The sequence below is a fragment of the Protopterus annectens genome, chromosome 1.part0 (assembly GCF_019279795.1).
Source record: "Protopterus annectens isolate FY-2018-M chromosome 1.part0, PAN1.0, whole genome shotgun sequence".
Lineage (NCBI taxonomy): Eukaryota > Metazoa > Chordata > Ceratodontiformes > Protopteridae > Protopterus > Protopterus annectens.
Genome location: NC_056725.1, coordinates 155842442 through 155859921, shown reverse-complemented (window position 1 = coordinate 155859921; position 17480 = coordinate 155842442). Strand labels below are relative to the sequence as shown.

The 17480-nt window shown below is 44.5% G+C and overlaps 1 protein-coding gene across 2 annotated transcripts in view; it reads right to left on the bottom strand.

Annotated features, from left to right (window-relative positions):
* LOC122787514 (transmembrane protein 87A-like) overlaps nt 1–17480 on the bottom strand; it is a 1268634-nt gene that overhangs the window by 711491 nt on the left and 539663 nt on the right. For both annotated transcript variants that reach the window (XM_044054310.1, XM_044054387.1), the window contains exon 9: nt 4555–4666. In XM_044054310.1, the coding sequence (XP_043910245.1) occupies nt 4555–4666 (112 nt within the window). The remainder of the gene's footprint in view (nt 1–4554; nt 4667–17480) is intronic.

Below are 17480 nucleotides of genomic sequence, written 5' to 3'. Positions count from 1 at the left end.
GAGCATCTTGAATTTTGGCACCTGTAGATATGTGTTTAGGATGGATAGGTCTAAGATGGGTCTCCAATCTTTCTCCTTCCTTGGTACCAGGAATAGTGTGGAATAAAAACCTTGACCTTGTTCTTTTGCAGGTACCTCTTGAATCACTTTCATATCCATGAGAGCGGAAATTTGTCTTTGTGCCTCTGCCCTTTGATTTTGTGGCAGGTTTGGCAAGCCTCTCATTTTTGGAAGGGTGTGAAAGTGGAACCTGTAGCCTCTGTCTATAATGTCCAGAATCCATTTGTCTTTTGTAACAATGTGCCAGTTTTTTGAAAATAATGCTAGTTTTCCGCCCAAAGGTGCTGCCATTATAGCTTTGCTTGGCAGGCATAGGGGGAAGTCATTGTGTCTGTTTTCTAAATGACTGTGATCTATCTTCTCCACCTCTTGGAGTCGGTGCTTGCCACTGTCTACCTCTGTAAGATCCTTGAGGTTGTCCTCTACCCCTTGGGCGTCTGTATCTGCCCCTTTGAGGTCTGTCCGTGTCTGGAAAGGACCAATTTTTTGAAGGCCAGTTTCTGCTGAAGCGTGGAGGTTGCACCTGCAAGAAATCTTTCACTGTTTGCATAGATTTCGCTTTTTCCTCCATTTTCTTTAGTACCTCCTCAGCTTTAACACCAAACAATACATCTTTTTGAAGTGGTGCATCTAATAACTTTGCTTTGACATGATCTGGTAAGGTTTGTTCTTTGAGCCAAGCATGTCTACGTATGACAGACCCCGTGACAGCAGCTCTGCATGAGGCCTCTAAAGCATCAAAACCACACTGCAAGGTATGTTTACCCACTTGCTCTGCTCCATGCAACAAATCCTGCAACTCTTTCAAATCTGGTCGTTCTGTTTGTGTCATTTTGCTTTTCGGCTGAGATAACAAAAACTGTTGGTACTTTAACATATGAAATTGACAGTTTAATGCCCTCATGGTTAAAGTGGCAGATGTATACTCCTTTTTCTCCCACCTTTCTAATGCTCTGGAATCTCTCTCTGAAGGTAAAGGGTTTTTAGCAGTAGAGGCCTTTATTCCCTTGGGACCCTGTGAAATTGTTTCTGGGTCAGCAGTATGGCTTTTATAAAGGAACTGGTGAGAATCAGGGACCCGGTAATACCTGTCTGGTTTAACAGGGGCTGGAGGTAAAGAATCTGGATTAAGAGTGGCTTCTGCGTACACATCATCCAAAATATCTAAAACAGGAGGGATAGCCAGGGGCCTATGCTGGGGGAGCAGTAGAAATTCCCTGAGCCTTTTCTTGGAATCTGAGTAATCTTGGCCTTCCCAGTGAAAGTGCTCCCTCAATGTATGCAGGGTTTTCCCAAAAGAGTAGTCCTCAGGGGGGGGGGGAACCGAGGGAGTAGACTCCTCAGCATCAGAGTCTTCAAAAGGGGAATAGGCATAATCCTGGTCCTCAGAATGGTCTGAGGTAATAGAAGCCTGGTCTGAGGAAGGGTAGTCTTCCTCCAATCTGGGTCTTTTGTCAGAGGGGGGTTGAGAACCCCTGATGACAGTTATCAAATCCTCAGCCATTTTAAGCATCTGTTTTTTAGGCATGGGGCCTTGAGAGGAGGTCTGAGGACCCTGTTTTTTAGTTTTCATGGCAGCTTTAGATTTAGTGAAGGATTTAATAGAGAAGATGGAAGGCCTGAAGACGCCTTCAGAAATGGCAGGCCTCACTAAATTTTCAGTTTCCCCGCCAAGAGTGGCGTCAGTATCTGCAGTGGGAATGGAGACCGAGGAGCCTGCGACCTCGGGTACTGGTCACCGGTAAAATAGTTTCATTGGTAGTCAGGGGCTGCGTAGGCGCCTCGCTGAGAACCGGAGAACCAGTAGTCGGCCTTAGCGTGGTCTCAGTACTCTGTGCAGACCTCGGATGTCGGTCCTTGTCTTTGTGTCTTTTGCTTAAAACTGGCGTCGGTGTATCCGACGACATGATATAATTAAATTTTTTGCCAAAATAATGAAGGGCGAACTCAGCCCGGCACTTAATAGTGCGTTTATTGAACCTAGCACAAAAATGGCAGGCTGAGACGTCGTGGTCTGGCCCTAAACAAGGTATACAGAAAGAGTGAAAATCCTTATGCGGTATTTGTTTCCCACAAGAAATGCAATTATTAACTTTGTCTGACATCGGTCTGAGGCAAGAAATGTTTCCCCAACAGGGTACTTAGCTTTAAAGAAGACTTCGCTGAAATACTTTCGTAAATCTCAGGAGCTGGCCGACCGGCACTTGCGAACTGCTTCTGCTTTGGGCGCCGCGCGGCAAGAAAGACTGAAGAAAATGGCGTCGGCTGCCTCTTTTATACCCCTGCCGCACTGACGTCAGGGAAGAAGCGACGACAACCGACGCCGGACCTAGACTTTGGAATTCGGCCGACCGAGGACCCGCCTGACGGCAGGATAACCCATCTGTAATGACTGCAGCTGTATGCACGATGAACATCTACTTGGTAGATGTCCAGTGCAGATAATGAGCTGTGGGACAGTTGGAAACCCAAGAGATAAAGAGCAACATCAGTAAAATTCTGTTTTTAATAAACTGAAGCATGTCATCATATTTCGGAAGATTTCAACACTTTCAAGTTATGCCCATAATAATTTACTAATTGACCTCTTATGCTAACAATGCTTCAATTACAACATCTGGTAAGGGGATTAAACACAAAGTCCTGTCATTATACTTGGTATCCTACAAATTAAGAGATGACTTGTGTCTACCATATAATGCATCCTCCGACTCAATATTGATGGATTTACTGCACTACAGTAAGTCAAATGGCATCAGAAATACTTTGTCTAGCATCTACATCTCTTCTGCAGCATCAATAGAACAATTTAGAGAGAAAGGATACCACTGCACTGGAACATACTCCCCATCCGCATAAAACAAAGTTCATCACTGGCCATATGCAAGCTCAGCTTGGATCTATGCATGGGAAACAGAAAATTTACCCCAGGATTGCTCCCTATACTACTAATGGGCAGAGGCAGCTCCTTAATGCTTTATCCCACACATGGGTCTGTTCAAGTTATTTGTGGTACGATTGTAGTTATTCTCATTTGGGGTAATATACAATTACCGACCATGGAATGGATAAGGCCAGTCTATAACCAAATGGGACAGGTTATTTTGAGCAGAAAGAGGGAACTTGGCTAGGCTTAAATGGCCTGTAAGGGCAGCTAGCATAGTACTTACCTATGAACCTGTGAACAAGAACTCAGCATAGAAGATGCAGAATGCCAAAATACTTATAAGCAGGGACCCAAATCACACCAAAATATTTTGAGGCTGCTCACATATAACTGCAGAACGTGATAGTGAACTTAGTAAGCTCTTTCTGGGCTTGTATAATTTGGTGAAATCTAACATCGGTCTTCCATCTTATCCTTTATAAATGCAAAACAGTCTACAAATGTCTTCATTGCAGATAAATCATTTCTTCCCACTTTATCCTCTTGTTTAAACATTGCCAAAATAAACATTGATAGCTTGTCCTGTAAATTACTGAACTGCTCCTTCAGCACCTTGCTTCTTTACTGCAGGAATATAGTATTTACTAGATCACAAAGCATCACGCAGACATCTACATCACCCATGTCTATCTTTGTTGTGTATTTTAACAGTTCTTCATGTAATTTTCAAATGTCAGTCAAAATTATTTTCAAAGAGGTCTCCTTGACAGCAGTAAGAGCAACAACATCCGCACTCTGTTTGACATCTATGACCTTCCATGCACAGAAAAGGCTCTTCGAAATTACTTCACCTAAATTAAAAGCTGTCATTCACTCTGTTGTACTTCTAAAAAAGAGTGCTGCTATCTATAACATATCAACATACAGTTAAATAATGTTTTCAAGGCCACTATCAAAAAAGTCAATTTAGTATAACTAACTAGAGAGAAGATGGAAAGAATGACAGATCCCTCTCTTTTCTTGTTTGAATATCTAGGATCCTGGGAGAAAAAATAACACAAGCAGTTTACTAGGAGAAAAAAGAACACCTACAGCTTAACAAATAATTTTAACAAGATGTTAATAGCTATGCCAACAACATCTGACTGGCACAGTCACCTCTTACTCAGGGCTGTTAATGTTAGGGATGGAATGTCAGACTGTCCGTGTGTGAAGATGCAAGGTAAAAAATTAGTCATCCTCAAAGTTTGGTCCTTTCCTCCTGCCTGCTCAGGGAAGTAATGATGTAGTGAAGCAAATGTGCAAATTACTGGGCATACCTGCATTATTATCATTTCTGACTGGTCTTTGTTTGCAGTTAGTAACAATACAAGTTACATTAATACTAAGTTGCTGATTTTCCCCATTCTACAGACCATCACATTTCAAAAAATGTTAAAATATGACAACTAGCACTAAAATTAAGGTTACTAAAGTCATAAGCAAGAACTGAATCAGTAGACTACACCACAATTACATTTTTAAACATTTGATTTTTCAGTCTGAACAGCTGCATTAACAGATCATACTGTCATACTAAAAACAATAAAAGTAGAGACTATACATACATTTTACTGACCAACGCTTGGGTGTCTTCAGCTCTTGGGAAGAAAGATCATTAATCTGTACAATAAATAAATATGGTGCATCTTCCCATGCTTGGGCAACAGCATATTTTTTCTGAAAAGTAAAATGTCACAGGTTTTATGACCTGAAGAAACAATATAGAATAAATAATGTTTGCATTTCTAGATACAAATCTAAATACTGTCCAGCTGGTTATAACTATAAAAAAGCTAGCTGAGAGATAACATTTTCTTTAACAAAATAAAATTGCAGTTAACAGTAGCCACCAGAAAATGCCAACCTCAGTTTCATAAGGCTTCACATCTCCAAACCAAGAAAATAAAGTTAATAAATACCTACTGTGTTTAAATCTCTTTACTAATTGCTTATTTGTTTTGGTGTAAGCTCTGAATCTTACCACTTTTCACACCGAATACAGAGTTCACTAAAGTCCTTAGCATACCTAGTCAATTAACAAAATTACTTCCTCCTTTAACTCCAGGATCCTGAGTAATCTGTAGTTAAATATGAGTTAACGTGCACCAACAGCAGATGAAAATCACAGTTGTGTTAGCGGTTTACCACAATTTTAGATGTTCGAGTATATTCTGTTGCACTAATGACTCGAGACATCTTGATACAGATACAGTTTGGCACGCCCAGCTTCCAGAGCTTTTTACCTTTCTGCCTTACAGCCAAGTGAACTTCCTCCCATGTGAAAATCAGGATGTTAGGAGTGTAAAGCAGATGCCAGCTATCACCAAATGCTTTTTTTTCTTGTCCTGGCAGGCAAAATTATGGTGGCCTGGCGCTATAGTACTTACTGCCCTGGTGATAATGATCCCTATTGAAGCAGTCCAACCAGACAATCCTCAATCTGTTTCTCCAGGTCCTAAGTCAGTCTTAAAGATGGAAAGCACCTGGTCAAGGGAGCACAGATTGAAGGTGTCTAGTGTACCCATCACCACCCAAGGATGTCCACAATGTTTGAGAAAAGTGGAGATGGAAGGAGGAATCTGGTACAGCAAAAGTGAACTTACTCAAACATCTACAAATATGGCAACTTCTTAACACAACTGTAGTATATTCAACTGTTTTTTCTTCACAGCTCCTGTAATAGTTCTTAGGAAGATTAATGCAAATTCTGCACCAGTGGATGGCTGTTCCTATGGAGGACATGGCCCTGCAGAATGACAATGCCAAACCTTGCCCTGGCCCTAGATACAATATTTACACGTAATGCCTGCAAAAAGTTTGGGCATATGACGAAATAAGAAGTTATGTACCTACCATAACGTTCCATGTTAGTTGTCTTCTCTCGCCTTCTTTCTTGCTTGATGGGTTCGGAGCCGATCCTCGGCTCCGACTCGGCACTTGCTAAGCTCGAGAGTCACTTTTACCAGCTCGAGGCAGCCCCATATCCCATGATGCAAGGCGGTAAGTACCCAGATCTCGTTTGCTAACAAAGGGCAATAGCACCAAGCATAAAATACTTCCCAAAGGAAGAAAGAAAACTTACAGATGGAAGAAGGACCAGGTCTGAATGGTCTTCAGCATAACAGTTTCTTATACAAGGTTTGCCCAGGCCAGGGGGAAGGAGGGAGGGTCGCAAGAAAGAAGGCGAGAGAAGACAACTAACATGGAACGTTATGGTAGGTACATAACTTCTTAATGTTAAGTTGTCAATCTCGCCTTCATTCTTGCTTGATGGGACCGCGTCCCTAGCACCTCTATCCTGGGTGGCTCAATGGAACAAACTCTTGAGGACTGTAGAGCCAAAACTGGCTCTGTCCCTGGAGGCCAAGTCCAATTTGTAATGGGAAACAAAAGTGTGAGGAGTAGCCCAAGTGGCCGCTGCACAAATAGTGTCCAAAGGAAGTCTAGCTTGAAAGGCTGTAGAAGTAGCTAAGCTCCTAGTTGAATGTGCTTTAGGTTTTGAGCACAGCTGTTTTCCCCTGAGCGTATAAATTTCCGAGATGACCGAAGAAAGCCATCTGGACAAGGTCACTTTAGAAACAGGAAGGCCTTTTTTATTATCCGCATAGGAAACAAAAAGTTGATCAGATTTTCTAAATTTTTTTGTTCTGTCCAAATAATATCTAAGTTGACGGTGGACATCAAGATAATGTAGCTTTTGTTCAGCACTATCTGAATAGTTAGGAAAAAATACAGGGAGATCAATGGATTGATTCAGATTGTTCTTTGAAGCGACCTTAGGTAAAAGGATGGATTAGTTCTCAAAGATACTCTGTCTTTGTGAAAAACCAAATAGGGGGTCGAACCGAAGAGCATGAAGTTCAGACACCCTCCTGGCAGATGTAATAGCCACTAGGAATAAAGTTTTCCAAGAAAGATATTTCAGGGAACAAGAAACAGCTGGCTCGAAGGGGGGAAGAATCAAGGATGTCAGCACTAAATTTAGATCCCACTGAGGAGGAGGATTCCTGATTGGAGGCTTTAGTAGGAAAATTCCTTTCAAGAAGGCCCTGCAGAGCCTATGGGACATAATATTATGATCTGCTATCCCGACATGAAAATTAGAAATAGCAGCCAATTGAACTCTGACTGTGGAAGAAGAGGAGCCTGCATGAAAAATCTCTGCTAAGAAGTCCAGGACTGCCTGAACAGGGGCAGTAAAAGGATCAATATTTTGGGCCTTAGCCCAATAAGAGAAACGTTCCCATTTGCTTGTATAAATCCTCCTGGTAGAGGATTTTAGCGGCTACTATGATGTCTCTAACTGGGTTAGAGATCAACGGAAGCCTGGCTAAGGAAGGAAGTGGAGCAACCATGCTGTGAGGTTGAGAGAAGGGATTGACCGGTGCAGCTGACCCGATTGGTGAATCAGAAGGTCTGGCACTGGGTCCAGATGCCACGGCTGCACCAAAAGGTGATGATGGAGAAACAGGAACCAAACTTGTCGAGGCCAGTAAGGGGCAATGAGAATCAATTTGGCTCTCAAACGGTAGCTTTCTGGATCACCTGAGGGATCAGAGGAAATGGAGGAAGGCATAAAGAAGTCCCTGGGGCCAATCCTGGGTCAGAGCGTCTCTGGGGATGGCCTGATAGAGGGAAGAGGCTGAAGAAGTCTGGACATTTGCTGTTTTGGGGAGTAGCAAAAAGATCGCAACATGGACGACCCCATTCCAGAAAAATCTCTTCCGCTATAGATTGCTTGAGAGACCACTCGTGAGGCATGAGGATAGCTCTGCTCAATCTTTCCGCTATAATGTTGGTTTTCCCAGGGATATGCGTTGCTACCAGAAACCGATGAGAGGAGATCGCCCATTGCCATAGTCTGAGCGCTTCTCGACACAAGGGGTAGGACTTGGTTCCGCCCTGTTTGTTGATATACCAAACTACAGACATGTTGTCTGTGTGGACTGCAATTGTCCCTACGGGAAGAAAGTCGTTGAGGGCTTGCAACGTTAAAAGCACTGCTCTCATCTCCAGGACATGTATGTGCAGATGGTACTCGAACGGCTGCCACGTCCCATGAACCATCCTGCCCTGATAATGACCCCCACCCGATCAGGGAGGCATCTGTGGTGACAGTGGCTATCGGGATGGGGTACAAAGTACCTGCCTTGGTGAACCTGAGACGATGTGATCCACCAAGCAAGATGCTCTTTGCATGTCTGTGTCACCAGAATCTGGTGACGCATTGGAAGTTGCTGGTATGACCACTGTGTGAACAGCATCCACTGAAGAAGGCGCATGTAGAATCGAGCCAGGGAAGAAGAGTAATGGCCGCAGCCATGAGACCTAATACCTTTAGAACCATTCTGGCCTGTATTTTCTTGCTGGCCAGAATGATCCTGACATGAGTCTGAATGTCTGAAACTCTTTGTTCTGTAAGGGTAGCTGACATCCGAACAGTGTTTAAGTTTGCCTATGAAGGTAATAGACTGGCAGGGCGATAAGGATGACTTTTCAAGTTGATTGAGATGCCCAAATGAGAACAAAGGTCTATTGTGTAATCCCTGGCTTGTATAAGCTGATGCCTGGTGGTGGCTGACAGGAGCCAGTCGTCGAGATACGGAAACACCTGGAATCCTTGACGTCTCAGGTGAGCCGTGACCACTGCCATGCATTTGGTGAACACTCTGGGGGCTGTAGTGAGACCAAAGGGCAGGGCTCTGAACTGGAAATGACTGGACCCCAGCCGAAAGCGGAGAAATCTCCTGGAGCGTCTGTGAATTTTGATGTGATAGTACGCATCCTGAAGATCTATTGAGCACATCCAGTTGTCCTTCTGTAAGAAGGGCAGAATTGACTGAAGAGTGACCATTCGGAATCTTGTCTTCCAGACAGACTTGTTGCGTCTGCTGAGATCCAATATTGGTCTCCAGTCTCCCGTCTTTTTGGGGACCAAAAAGAACCTTGAGTAGATTCCGGGCTCTGAATGGTCTATTGTAACTGGCTGAATGGCTCTTTTTTGCAGTAGTTTTGAGATTTCTGACTCTGCAATCTCCCTTAGACCGGGTGGTACATCTGGAAGGGAACTTGAGGGGAAGGGACTTTCCTCGAAAGGAATTATGTAACCCTTGGATATGATCGACTGTACCCATCTGTCTTGAGTGAGGGAATGCCAGGCTTCTGGGTACAGTGATAATCTTCCCCGACTGCCTCCAAGGTGGGACAGCCGGACAACACCTCAGGGATGCTGGAAGGGCTTGTGAGTGAGAGGCTCCCTGTCTCCCTGGTTCTTGGACCCCTCTGCCTCTAGAGCGGCGCCTGTTGTTGTTACCCCTCTGCCTCTAGGGGTAAACTGACCACGTGAATCCGGCGTGACTCCTTGGGATTTACGGAACCACATCTTCCCGCCCTTCTGTCCTTTGGGATAAGGTCTAGAAGGGATGGAAAACGGACTCCAACAGCAGAAAGAGTCTTGCCGTCCTGCTCGCACCTGGTCAAGGTTTCCTTCACCTGAGGGCCAAACAAAGCTGACCCATCAAAGGGAGAATTTGTGAAGGACGCCTTAAAGGGATCCGCAAAATCACATAGCCGCATCCAGGCTTGGCGCTAAGAGCCACACCTGTACCTGCGGCTCTCGCTCCATCCGCAGCATAAGATATTAGCCGCATGGAGGAGTTTGCAATGGAAGTGAGGGTCCCGGGCTGCGAAGCAACTTTTTCTTGAGCCCCTGCAGCTGTAGGATCCTGAACTACTTCTCCCAGCTCCTACATGATATCACTTAGGAGTCTGGTGAAGTGACATAGATAATTCAGCGAACGCATAGCAAAGGTCGCTGAGGAAAACATCCGCCACTGCATACCTATCCATGGTCCTAGAGTCCTTATTAGGAGGATGGACGGGCACGGAAGGATCTGCAAGTTCCTTTTGGTGGCCGCAGCCACCACCATGGCATCAGCGGGACACCCTTAGTAAGGAATTGTTTGTCACTGGGCAGTGATAAATTTTGAAGGCCTCCTAGGGACTGGCTCTACAGAGTCAGGAGCTGCCCACGCCTTCGTGCAATAACCTGCATAAGGGGTCGAAGGCGGAGACACCCAGGAGGTGGAGGGCCGAGATCCAAACGCCTCTAGGTATACTGACTCATCCTCAGAGGGATTGTTGGTGGGCCAGTTTCCCTCTGTTTCAGAAGTTCTAGGATGTCTGAGAAGGAGACATCCTCAGAGGGGATCTAGGGATCCCTCTGACTCATCAAAGTCAGTATCCAGTGACAGACTCGGGGAGTCTACATGCTTCCTCTTACAAGTCCTCTTCCTAGGAGGATCTCCAAACATCAGGAGAATCCTCGGAAGAGGGGAAATTCCCAATGGGGAAACCTGAGGTGGAGGATCTCTGGGTCCTGTAGCAAGAGAAGTGGCAGAGATGTCAACAGGTACTATAGAGGGAGGAGCTACGGGAACAGACTGCTGACTGATACCAGTGGCCAGTACACTCTTCATCACCTCGAATGCTCCCTCCCAGGCAGGTCCGAGAGAACCCGCTCCAAGAGCTAGGAACTCCAGGGACCACCGAAAGGGAAGTCTCGAGGCAGATGTCGGAGCCGAGCTCACCAAGGCAGAGGCTTCAAGGGGAAGAGCGGGTTCGGACAAGGGTCCGATGCCACTCACCCTCGGAGGAGACCATGGAAGCCCGACCACGAATCCCTCTAAGGAAGGTCTCAAGAGGAGATAAGAGTAGAGGCTGAAGGAACAGAAGGGGTATCCGCCCTCCAGCCGTAGCAGTAACCATTCGAAGACTCCAACTCCAAGCTCTGGGGTAGAGTTGAAGGAGGAACTGTAACGGGTGTGGACCAACAGTCGCCTGTTGAGACGGACTGTGTAACATTTGGGCCAGTACCTGTGACTTAAGTAATCTACTGACCACTCTCTCTAGGTCATGATCTGACAACCTGGACGACCTTGAAGATCGGCTCCGATGGCTCCGTTCCGATAGAAGAGGTGAAGCCGAGCCGAAAGTATCGGCCCCAAGGAAGGAGACCCCGACCTCTTCCTGGAATGACCCATCGGAGCCGATACTATAGATCCTGTCGGAGCCGACCTCTCGGAGCCGACAGGAAGCTCGATGTATCGGCTCCAGCCGAGCCGATACAGCCACCAAAGTAAGGGTGCCGGAGCCGATCGGAGCAGACACCGATGCCTGTGCCACATGGGTGTCGGAACCGATCGGAGCCGACATCGGCGGGTCAATACAGATTCTGCACCGGTAGCCATCGGTGCCGAAGGCTTTGTCAAGCCAGAATCGGCTCCAGCCGGAGCGATCTCGACTCAATACGAAGTCGGAGCCGAGGCCGCAGGCTTAGATACAGAAGCCTGGGCCTTGGAAGGTTTAACTGATTTGGATGGAGCCGACTTAGCCGGAGAGCCCTCCGGCTTAAGAAGGCCCCTAAGAATCAGTTTATTACGTCTTTCCTGCAGGACTCTCTGGCTGAAGGAATGACAAATAGCACAGGAGTCCTGCAGGTGAAGAGGGCCTAGGCAATAAAGGCAAGAAGTGTGACCGTCTGTCAGAGACATCTTCTGACAGCACGAGTCACACTTCTTAAAACCTGAGACCCTCTCCTTTGATATGGTGCTTTAAACAAACACACACACACACCAGTCAAAAATTAACTTAAATAAAATACCCAAAAGGTATTTCTATAAACAACACACACACCCTAACAGGGAGGGATGGGATGGGGATAAATCTGACTAAAATAAAATAGAAAAGACAGGGATTTTCTGTCACAAAAGGTAAAAAATTAACTACTAACTAACAATTAAGGGTTTTTTTGAAGAAAAGAGGCTTAATATTCATAAATAGAATCACTTACCAGGAGCTGGTAAAAGGAGGACCTCATAAGCGAAGCGGCAAACGAGATCTGGGTACTTACCGCCTTGCATCATGGGATATGGGGCTGCCTCGAGCTGGTAAAAGTGACTCTCGAGCTTAGCAAGTGCCGAGTCGGAGCCGAGGGATCGGCTCCGAACCCATCAAGCAAGAATGAAGGCGAGATTGACAACTTAACATCAGCTCTTTCCACGAGGGACTGTGTATCAACTTCCCCTAAGGAAAGCAATGGTCACTGCAGTGGCCCAAACAGAAGAAGCTTTAACATTCCAAGGGACCATCTTGCCATGAAAGGAACAAAAGAAGCTGTTAAAGTCAATTCACCATCTGAGGTTCAGGTGCCCCACTGTTGTTGTCTGTTTGAGCCTTGGGGTTGAGATCTGCCTCTTGGGCGTCTGTATCTGCCTCTCTGTGGCCTGTCTGACATTGGAAAGGACCAATTTTTTGTTGGCCAATTTCTGCTAAACCGAGGTGGCTGTACCTGTAAGAAATCCTTGACTGTTTGCATAGATTTAGCTTTATCTTCCATTTTCTTTAACACCTCTTCTGCCTTAACACCAAACAAGGCATCATGTTGTAAAGGAGCATCCAATAATTTTGCCTTAACATGATCAGGTAAACTCTGTTCTTTTAACCAAGCATGTCTTAGAATAACAGAACCTGTAACTTTGGCTCTACAAGAGGCCTCTAAGGAATCAAAACCACATTGCAGAGTATATTTTCCCACCTGTTCAACTGCATGCAATAAATCCTGCATTTCTTTACAATCAGGAGCTTCTGAGCTAGCAAGCATTTTCTGTTTTAACTGAGCCATTAAATATTGTTGGTACTTAAGCATGTAAAACTGGCAATTTAAAGCTCTTACTGCTAAAGTTGCAGACGTGTATACTTCTTCCCCCATCTATCCAAAGCTCTGGAATCTCTGTCAGAGGGTACTGAATTTTTTGCAATGGAAGCCTTAACCCCTTTTGGACCATGGGAAATAGTAAAGAAACTTGTGAGAATCAGGGACTCTATAATACCTATCTGGCTTGGCTGGAGCAGGGGGCAAAGAGTCAGGAGATAAGCTGGATTCAGAGCACATCATCCACAATGTCTAGCACAGGCGGAATAGCCAGAGGCCTGTGCTGAGGCAATAAGAGGAAATCCCTGAGCCTTTTCTTGGATTCTGAGTATTCCTGACTTTCCCAATGGAAATGTTCCCTCATGGTATGCAAAGTTTCCCCAAAAGAGTAATCCTCAGGAGGAGAGGCTGAAGGGATAGATTCCTCAGCATCAGAGTCCTCATAGGGGAGTAAAGAGCATCCCTGGTCTGAGGAGGAATCAGAGGAAATGGAAACCTGATCAGAGGAGTCATAGTCTGTATCCTGCCTAGGCCTTTTCTCAGGAGGGGGATGGGAACCCCTGATTAGAGTAATGAGGTCTTCGGCCATTTTAAGCATCTGTTTCTTAGGCATAGAGGACTGTCCAGGAGAATGCTGTACTTGTTTCTTTGTCTTTAATGGTACCTTTGTCTTGGCTGTTGTTTTAATGGTAAGTTGTGAAGGTCTGTAAACACCCTTAGAAGCCGGTGCTTGCTCAGTGGCTCTGGACCCATCTGAGTGAATAGTTTCCGTAGGCCCAATACCTTGAGTTTCCAAAGGCCTAGATGTCTCCACGTGGGAGTCGGAAGCGGCCTGTGGCTCTGAGGTAGCGGGTGTCAGGGGCTGCGAAAGCGCCTCACTGAGAACTGGCGAATGGTCTAGAAGAGGTTTCGTCGTCTGTTTTGGACCTCGGATGTCTGTCTTTATCATTGTCTTTGTGTTTTTGCGTTATTGAGGATGTCGGCTGATCCAACGGCATGGTATAATTGAACCTTCGGCCAAAGTAGTGTAAAGCAAAATCAAAACGTCTCTCTATAGTGCGTTTGTTGAATCTAGCACAAAACCGACAACTAGTGACGTCGTGATCAGGACCTAGGCATGAGGGGGAAGACCTAGATTTTAAGAATACTGTAACAATAACTTAATGAAGAACATCTTGAACTTTATTAACCAAACACCACAGAAATCTGTAACAACACATTTTGTTGCTTTGACTCAAGGAATGCATATGCACAGGGATCTGTTGACCCCCTAAATGCCACCCATCCCAACCAATCAAATACTTAAAATGCCAATACCTTTATTGAATGAATGTTCCTGTTAATCATATATATGAATTAATAAATTTCTGAAGGCAGGATCATCATCCTTTCTATATAAATTATGCCATATGAACTCATGCAAGTGAAACAGGATCACAAGATGTCATCAATTTAAATATTTTTGCTATCCCTCAACCAAATCATCTCAACAGCATCTGTGCAGGCACCCATATATTATTTGTGGAAAGCTTTACTATGAGATTCTTGCAGTTTATTCCAGCTGTATATCAGAGAGTATGGCAAGCTGCCCACTAGTCTGAAATGACTGTGCTTCAAGGAAATACATGCATAGCAAAAACAGGTATCAAAGTCAACATCTTGTCTAAACAGAAATGCCAGGTGTCCATTCTTTGAGGCATATATGCTAAAGATTCATCAGTCTATTATGTCAAGATTTAGCCCTGTTCTACTGTGTTCTGACTTCACAAAAGACTCAACTATTTTCTGTTTCTCCAGGACCAACCAGCTTCATCTGGCCTGTAAGTAGCTTCCAAGTGCAAAGATCTCTCAGAAATTAGCACCAGTCAGCAAAAACAGTATGCATAACGCCTGTGTAGTTAGCAAATGTGCATAAAGCATGTTGTAGCACTCACCAGTATACAACATAAATCAATATCTGAAGTGGAACACAGCATTGTTCAAACAAGTGTTTCCTTTAGTAATCCACTCTTGCTTCTAGAATTTCATATGTGGCATTGCCACATTGCTTCTTTCTTATCTGAATTAACTGAAGCAGTACATCCACATTTGGACAGTTATTTTTCTCCAGTAGTATGTCTTTTTGTTGAAGACAAACAATAACACTGAAGAGTTGTCTCAGTAAATTTACATTTCTTTCTTTGAAGGTTCATAGAAGGTTACTAGGCTATTGACCAGAGGGTCGTTTTAAGCTTAGCCTATTACACCCATTATATTTCAAGAGGAAAAAAAGTCTAGTCAATGCCTATTATTATTATTATTAGTAATGACTGCCCAAGTCCAAGAGGGATGTGGGAGCTATTCCAGACAAAAATTTGCGGTTTCCCATCCATTCATCCAGGCTCCTTTTGAACACAGTCATAGAGGTGCTCTGCTTAACATGAATTGGTAGCCTATTCCAGAGAAGTGGCAACCTCTGTGAGATGAATTTGTCTCTCAAGCATGTCCTGTTTAAATCACAGGCCAGACTTAGGTCACTGCAGTGGGTAATTCTAGTCCCATTTAACATACAATTGTGCAGCAATTTCAGAAGGTTGGGGTAAGAGATTGCTCTGTAAGCCAGGCACAAGTCTCCCCTAAGCAGCCTACATGCTAATGAGTACAGTGACAAGGACGTCAGTCTGTCTGTGTAAGGCATCTGCTGAGGAACCTACATCTTCTTAGTTAAAAATCTCTGGGATCTCTCCAGTTGCTGCAGGTGCCTGGTACAGTACATACCAAAGGGGGTGCTATACTCAATTATGGGCCTGATAAGGGATGAGTATAGGGGGGTTATAACCTTTTTTGCTTGGGGCTTTGCCATTGCTAATTAAATATGTGACACAGAATGCCTTTCTTACTACAGTGGACACATGGTGGTTAAAGTTTAGGTCACAGTCTACTTGTGTGCCCAAATCCCTCACTACAGTGTTCGTACTTAAGGTTTTGTTGTTTATTTGATAGTTAGTAGGGACACTGCTTTTACTGAAGGAGATGATGATGCTTTTTTTTGCATTCAGTTTGTGCCCATGGCTTTGGCACCAATTGTTGGTCTGTGTAAGCTCCTTTTGGGAGTACACTGACATTAATTGGGGAGTTATCGATAGCGTCAAGTTTGCATTCATCAGCAAACTTGGTCAGCTACATCCCCTTTGTTTTGCCTGAACTTCTGAGAAGTAAATACTAAACAAAAGGAGGCACAGTACTGATCCTTGTGGATCCCCACTGGTGACAGTTCTGCTGGGTGAGGTGGTGTCACCAACTTTGAAGCATGTGTATGGTTAGTGAGCCAATTTGCGACCCACCTAACAAAGGCGTTGACATTTAGGTGGGTGAGTTTGTCAATAATGCCTGAATGGGGGATTATGTCAAATGCCTTTGCCAAGTCCAGATATGCTGTGTGCACAGATCTGCTGTCATCTATGGCCCTGGTCACATTTTCGAAGAAGTCTACTAGGTTTAACAGGCATGACTGACCCTTTACAAAGTCAAACTGAGTTGGATCAAGGGCTTGGAGGTCACCTATATCTTTATTTATGAGGTCCATGATGATGCGTTCCATTGCCTTGCAAATACAGATAATCAGATTTATGGGTCTATAATTCCCTGGCTCTGTTGCTAAGCTGCCCTTGTGGAGGTGATAATGGTTGCGGTTTTCCATTCAGCTGGGACAAATCCTGTACTCAGGCTGCAGTTAAACAGGGTGCCTGAGGAGGTTGCCAATTCCTGTTTTAGTTTGTTTAGAATGCAGCCTAGGAAGCTGTCAGGACCCATAAAGGCTGTGTTTTATGCCTTAGAGAAAGCTTTGATGACCTATTCTTTAGATATATAGGGTGGGGGAGCTGCTAAAGGTATGGTTTGTGATATGTTTGGAAGGGATAAAGGGGAGAAATTTTTGCCAAACTTGTCCGCTAGTAGGTTAGCAATTTCTGCAGGATCAGTGTGTGTAATATCATTTGTCACTAGTCCAACACATATCTGGGTCCTATCTTTTAGGCAACGGATGTAGCTGAAGAAAGCCTTATGGTTATCCTTAGCTGCGCTTGCTATGTTTTTCTCGAAGCTGCCCTTAGAGGATCTTATAAGTTGTCTTATTTGTTTATTTAGGCTTAGAAGGGTACTTTTACAGTACTGGGATCTCCTTTTAGTGTTCTTACACAACTTCTTCTTACTTTTATTGTACAATTTATTTATGCGAGGTGTCCACCAAGGTGGCTTGCTTTTTCTTGAGATTCTTACTCTGGTGCTCTCTGGCACAGCCGAGTCTATACATTTGCATAAGTCTTGGTACAGGGCATCAGAATGTAATTTAGTACAGTTGACAAGGCCATCTGTGGGGACTGGGGTTTGGAAATCATTTATGCCAACCACTAGGAGGGTACAGTTAGCTTTGGTGAAATTTTTTCAATCTGACGGGTTCTGAAGTTACTGCTACTTCAAAAGTGACTGACTTATGATCAGATTTTACTAATGAAGGTCCTGCACTTACGGTAGTGCAACAGTCTCTCACATTGGTGAGAACGAGGTCAAGTATATTTGAGCCCCTTGTAGGATTTTCTACATGTTCAAGGGCATTTGAGTTAACAAAGTCAAGGAATATTTGTGCAAGTAGGTTTGGGCTCGTACACGTTTCTCAGTTGATGGTAGGATAGTCAAAATCCCCCATGACAAGAGTGTTAGGTTGTATTTTGACTGACTCAAGTAAAGCCAAATAAGCCACATGAGCATCTTGGTTCATGGAGGGGGACCTATAACTACAAT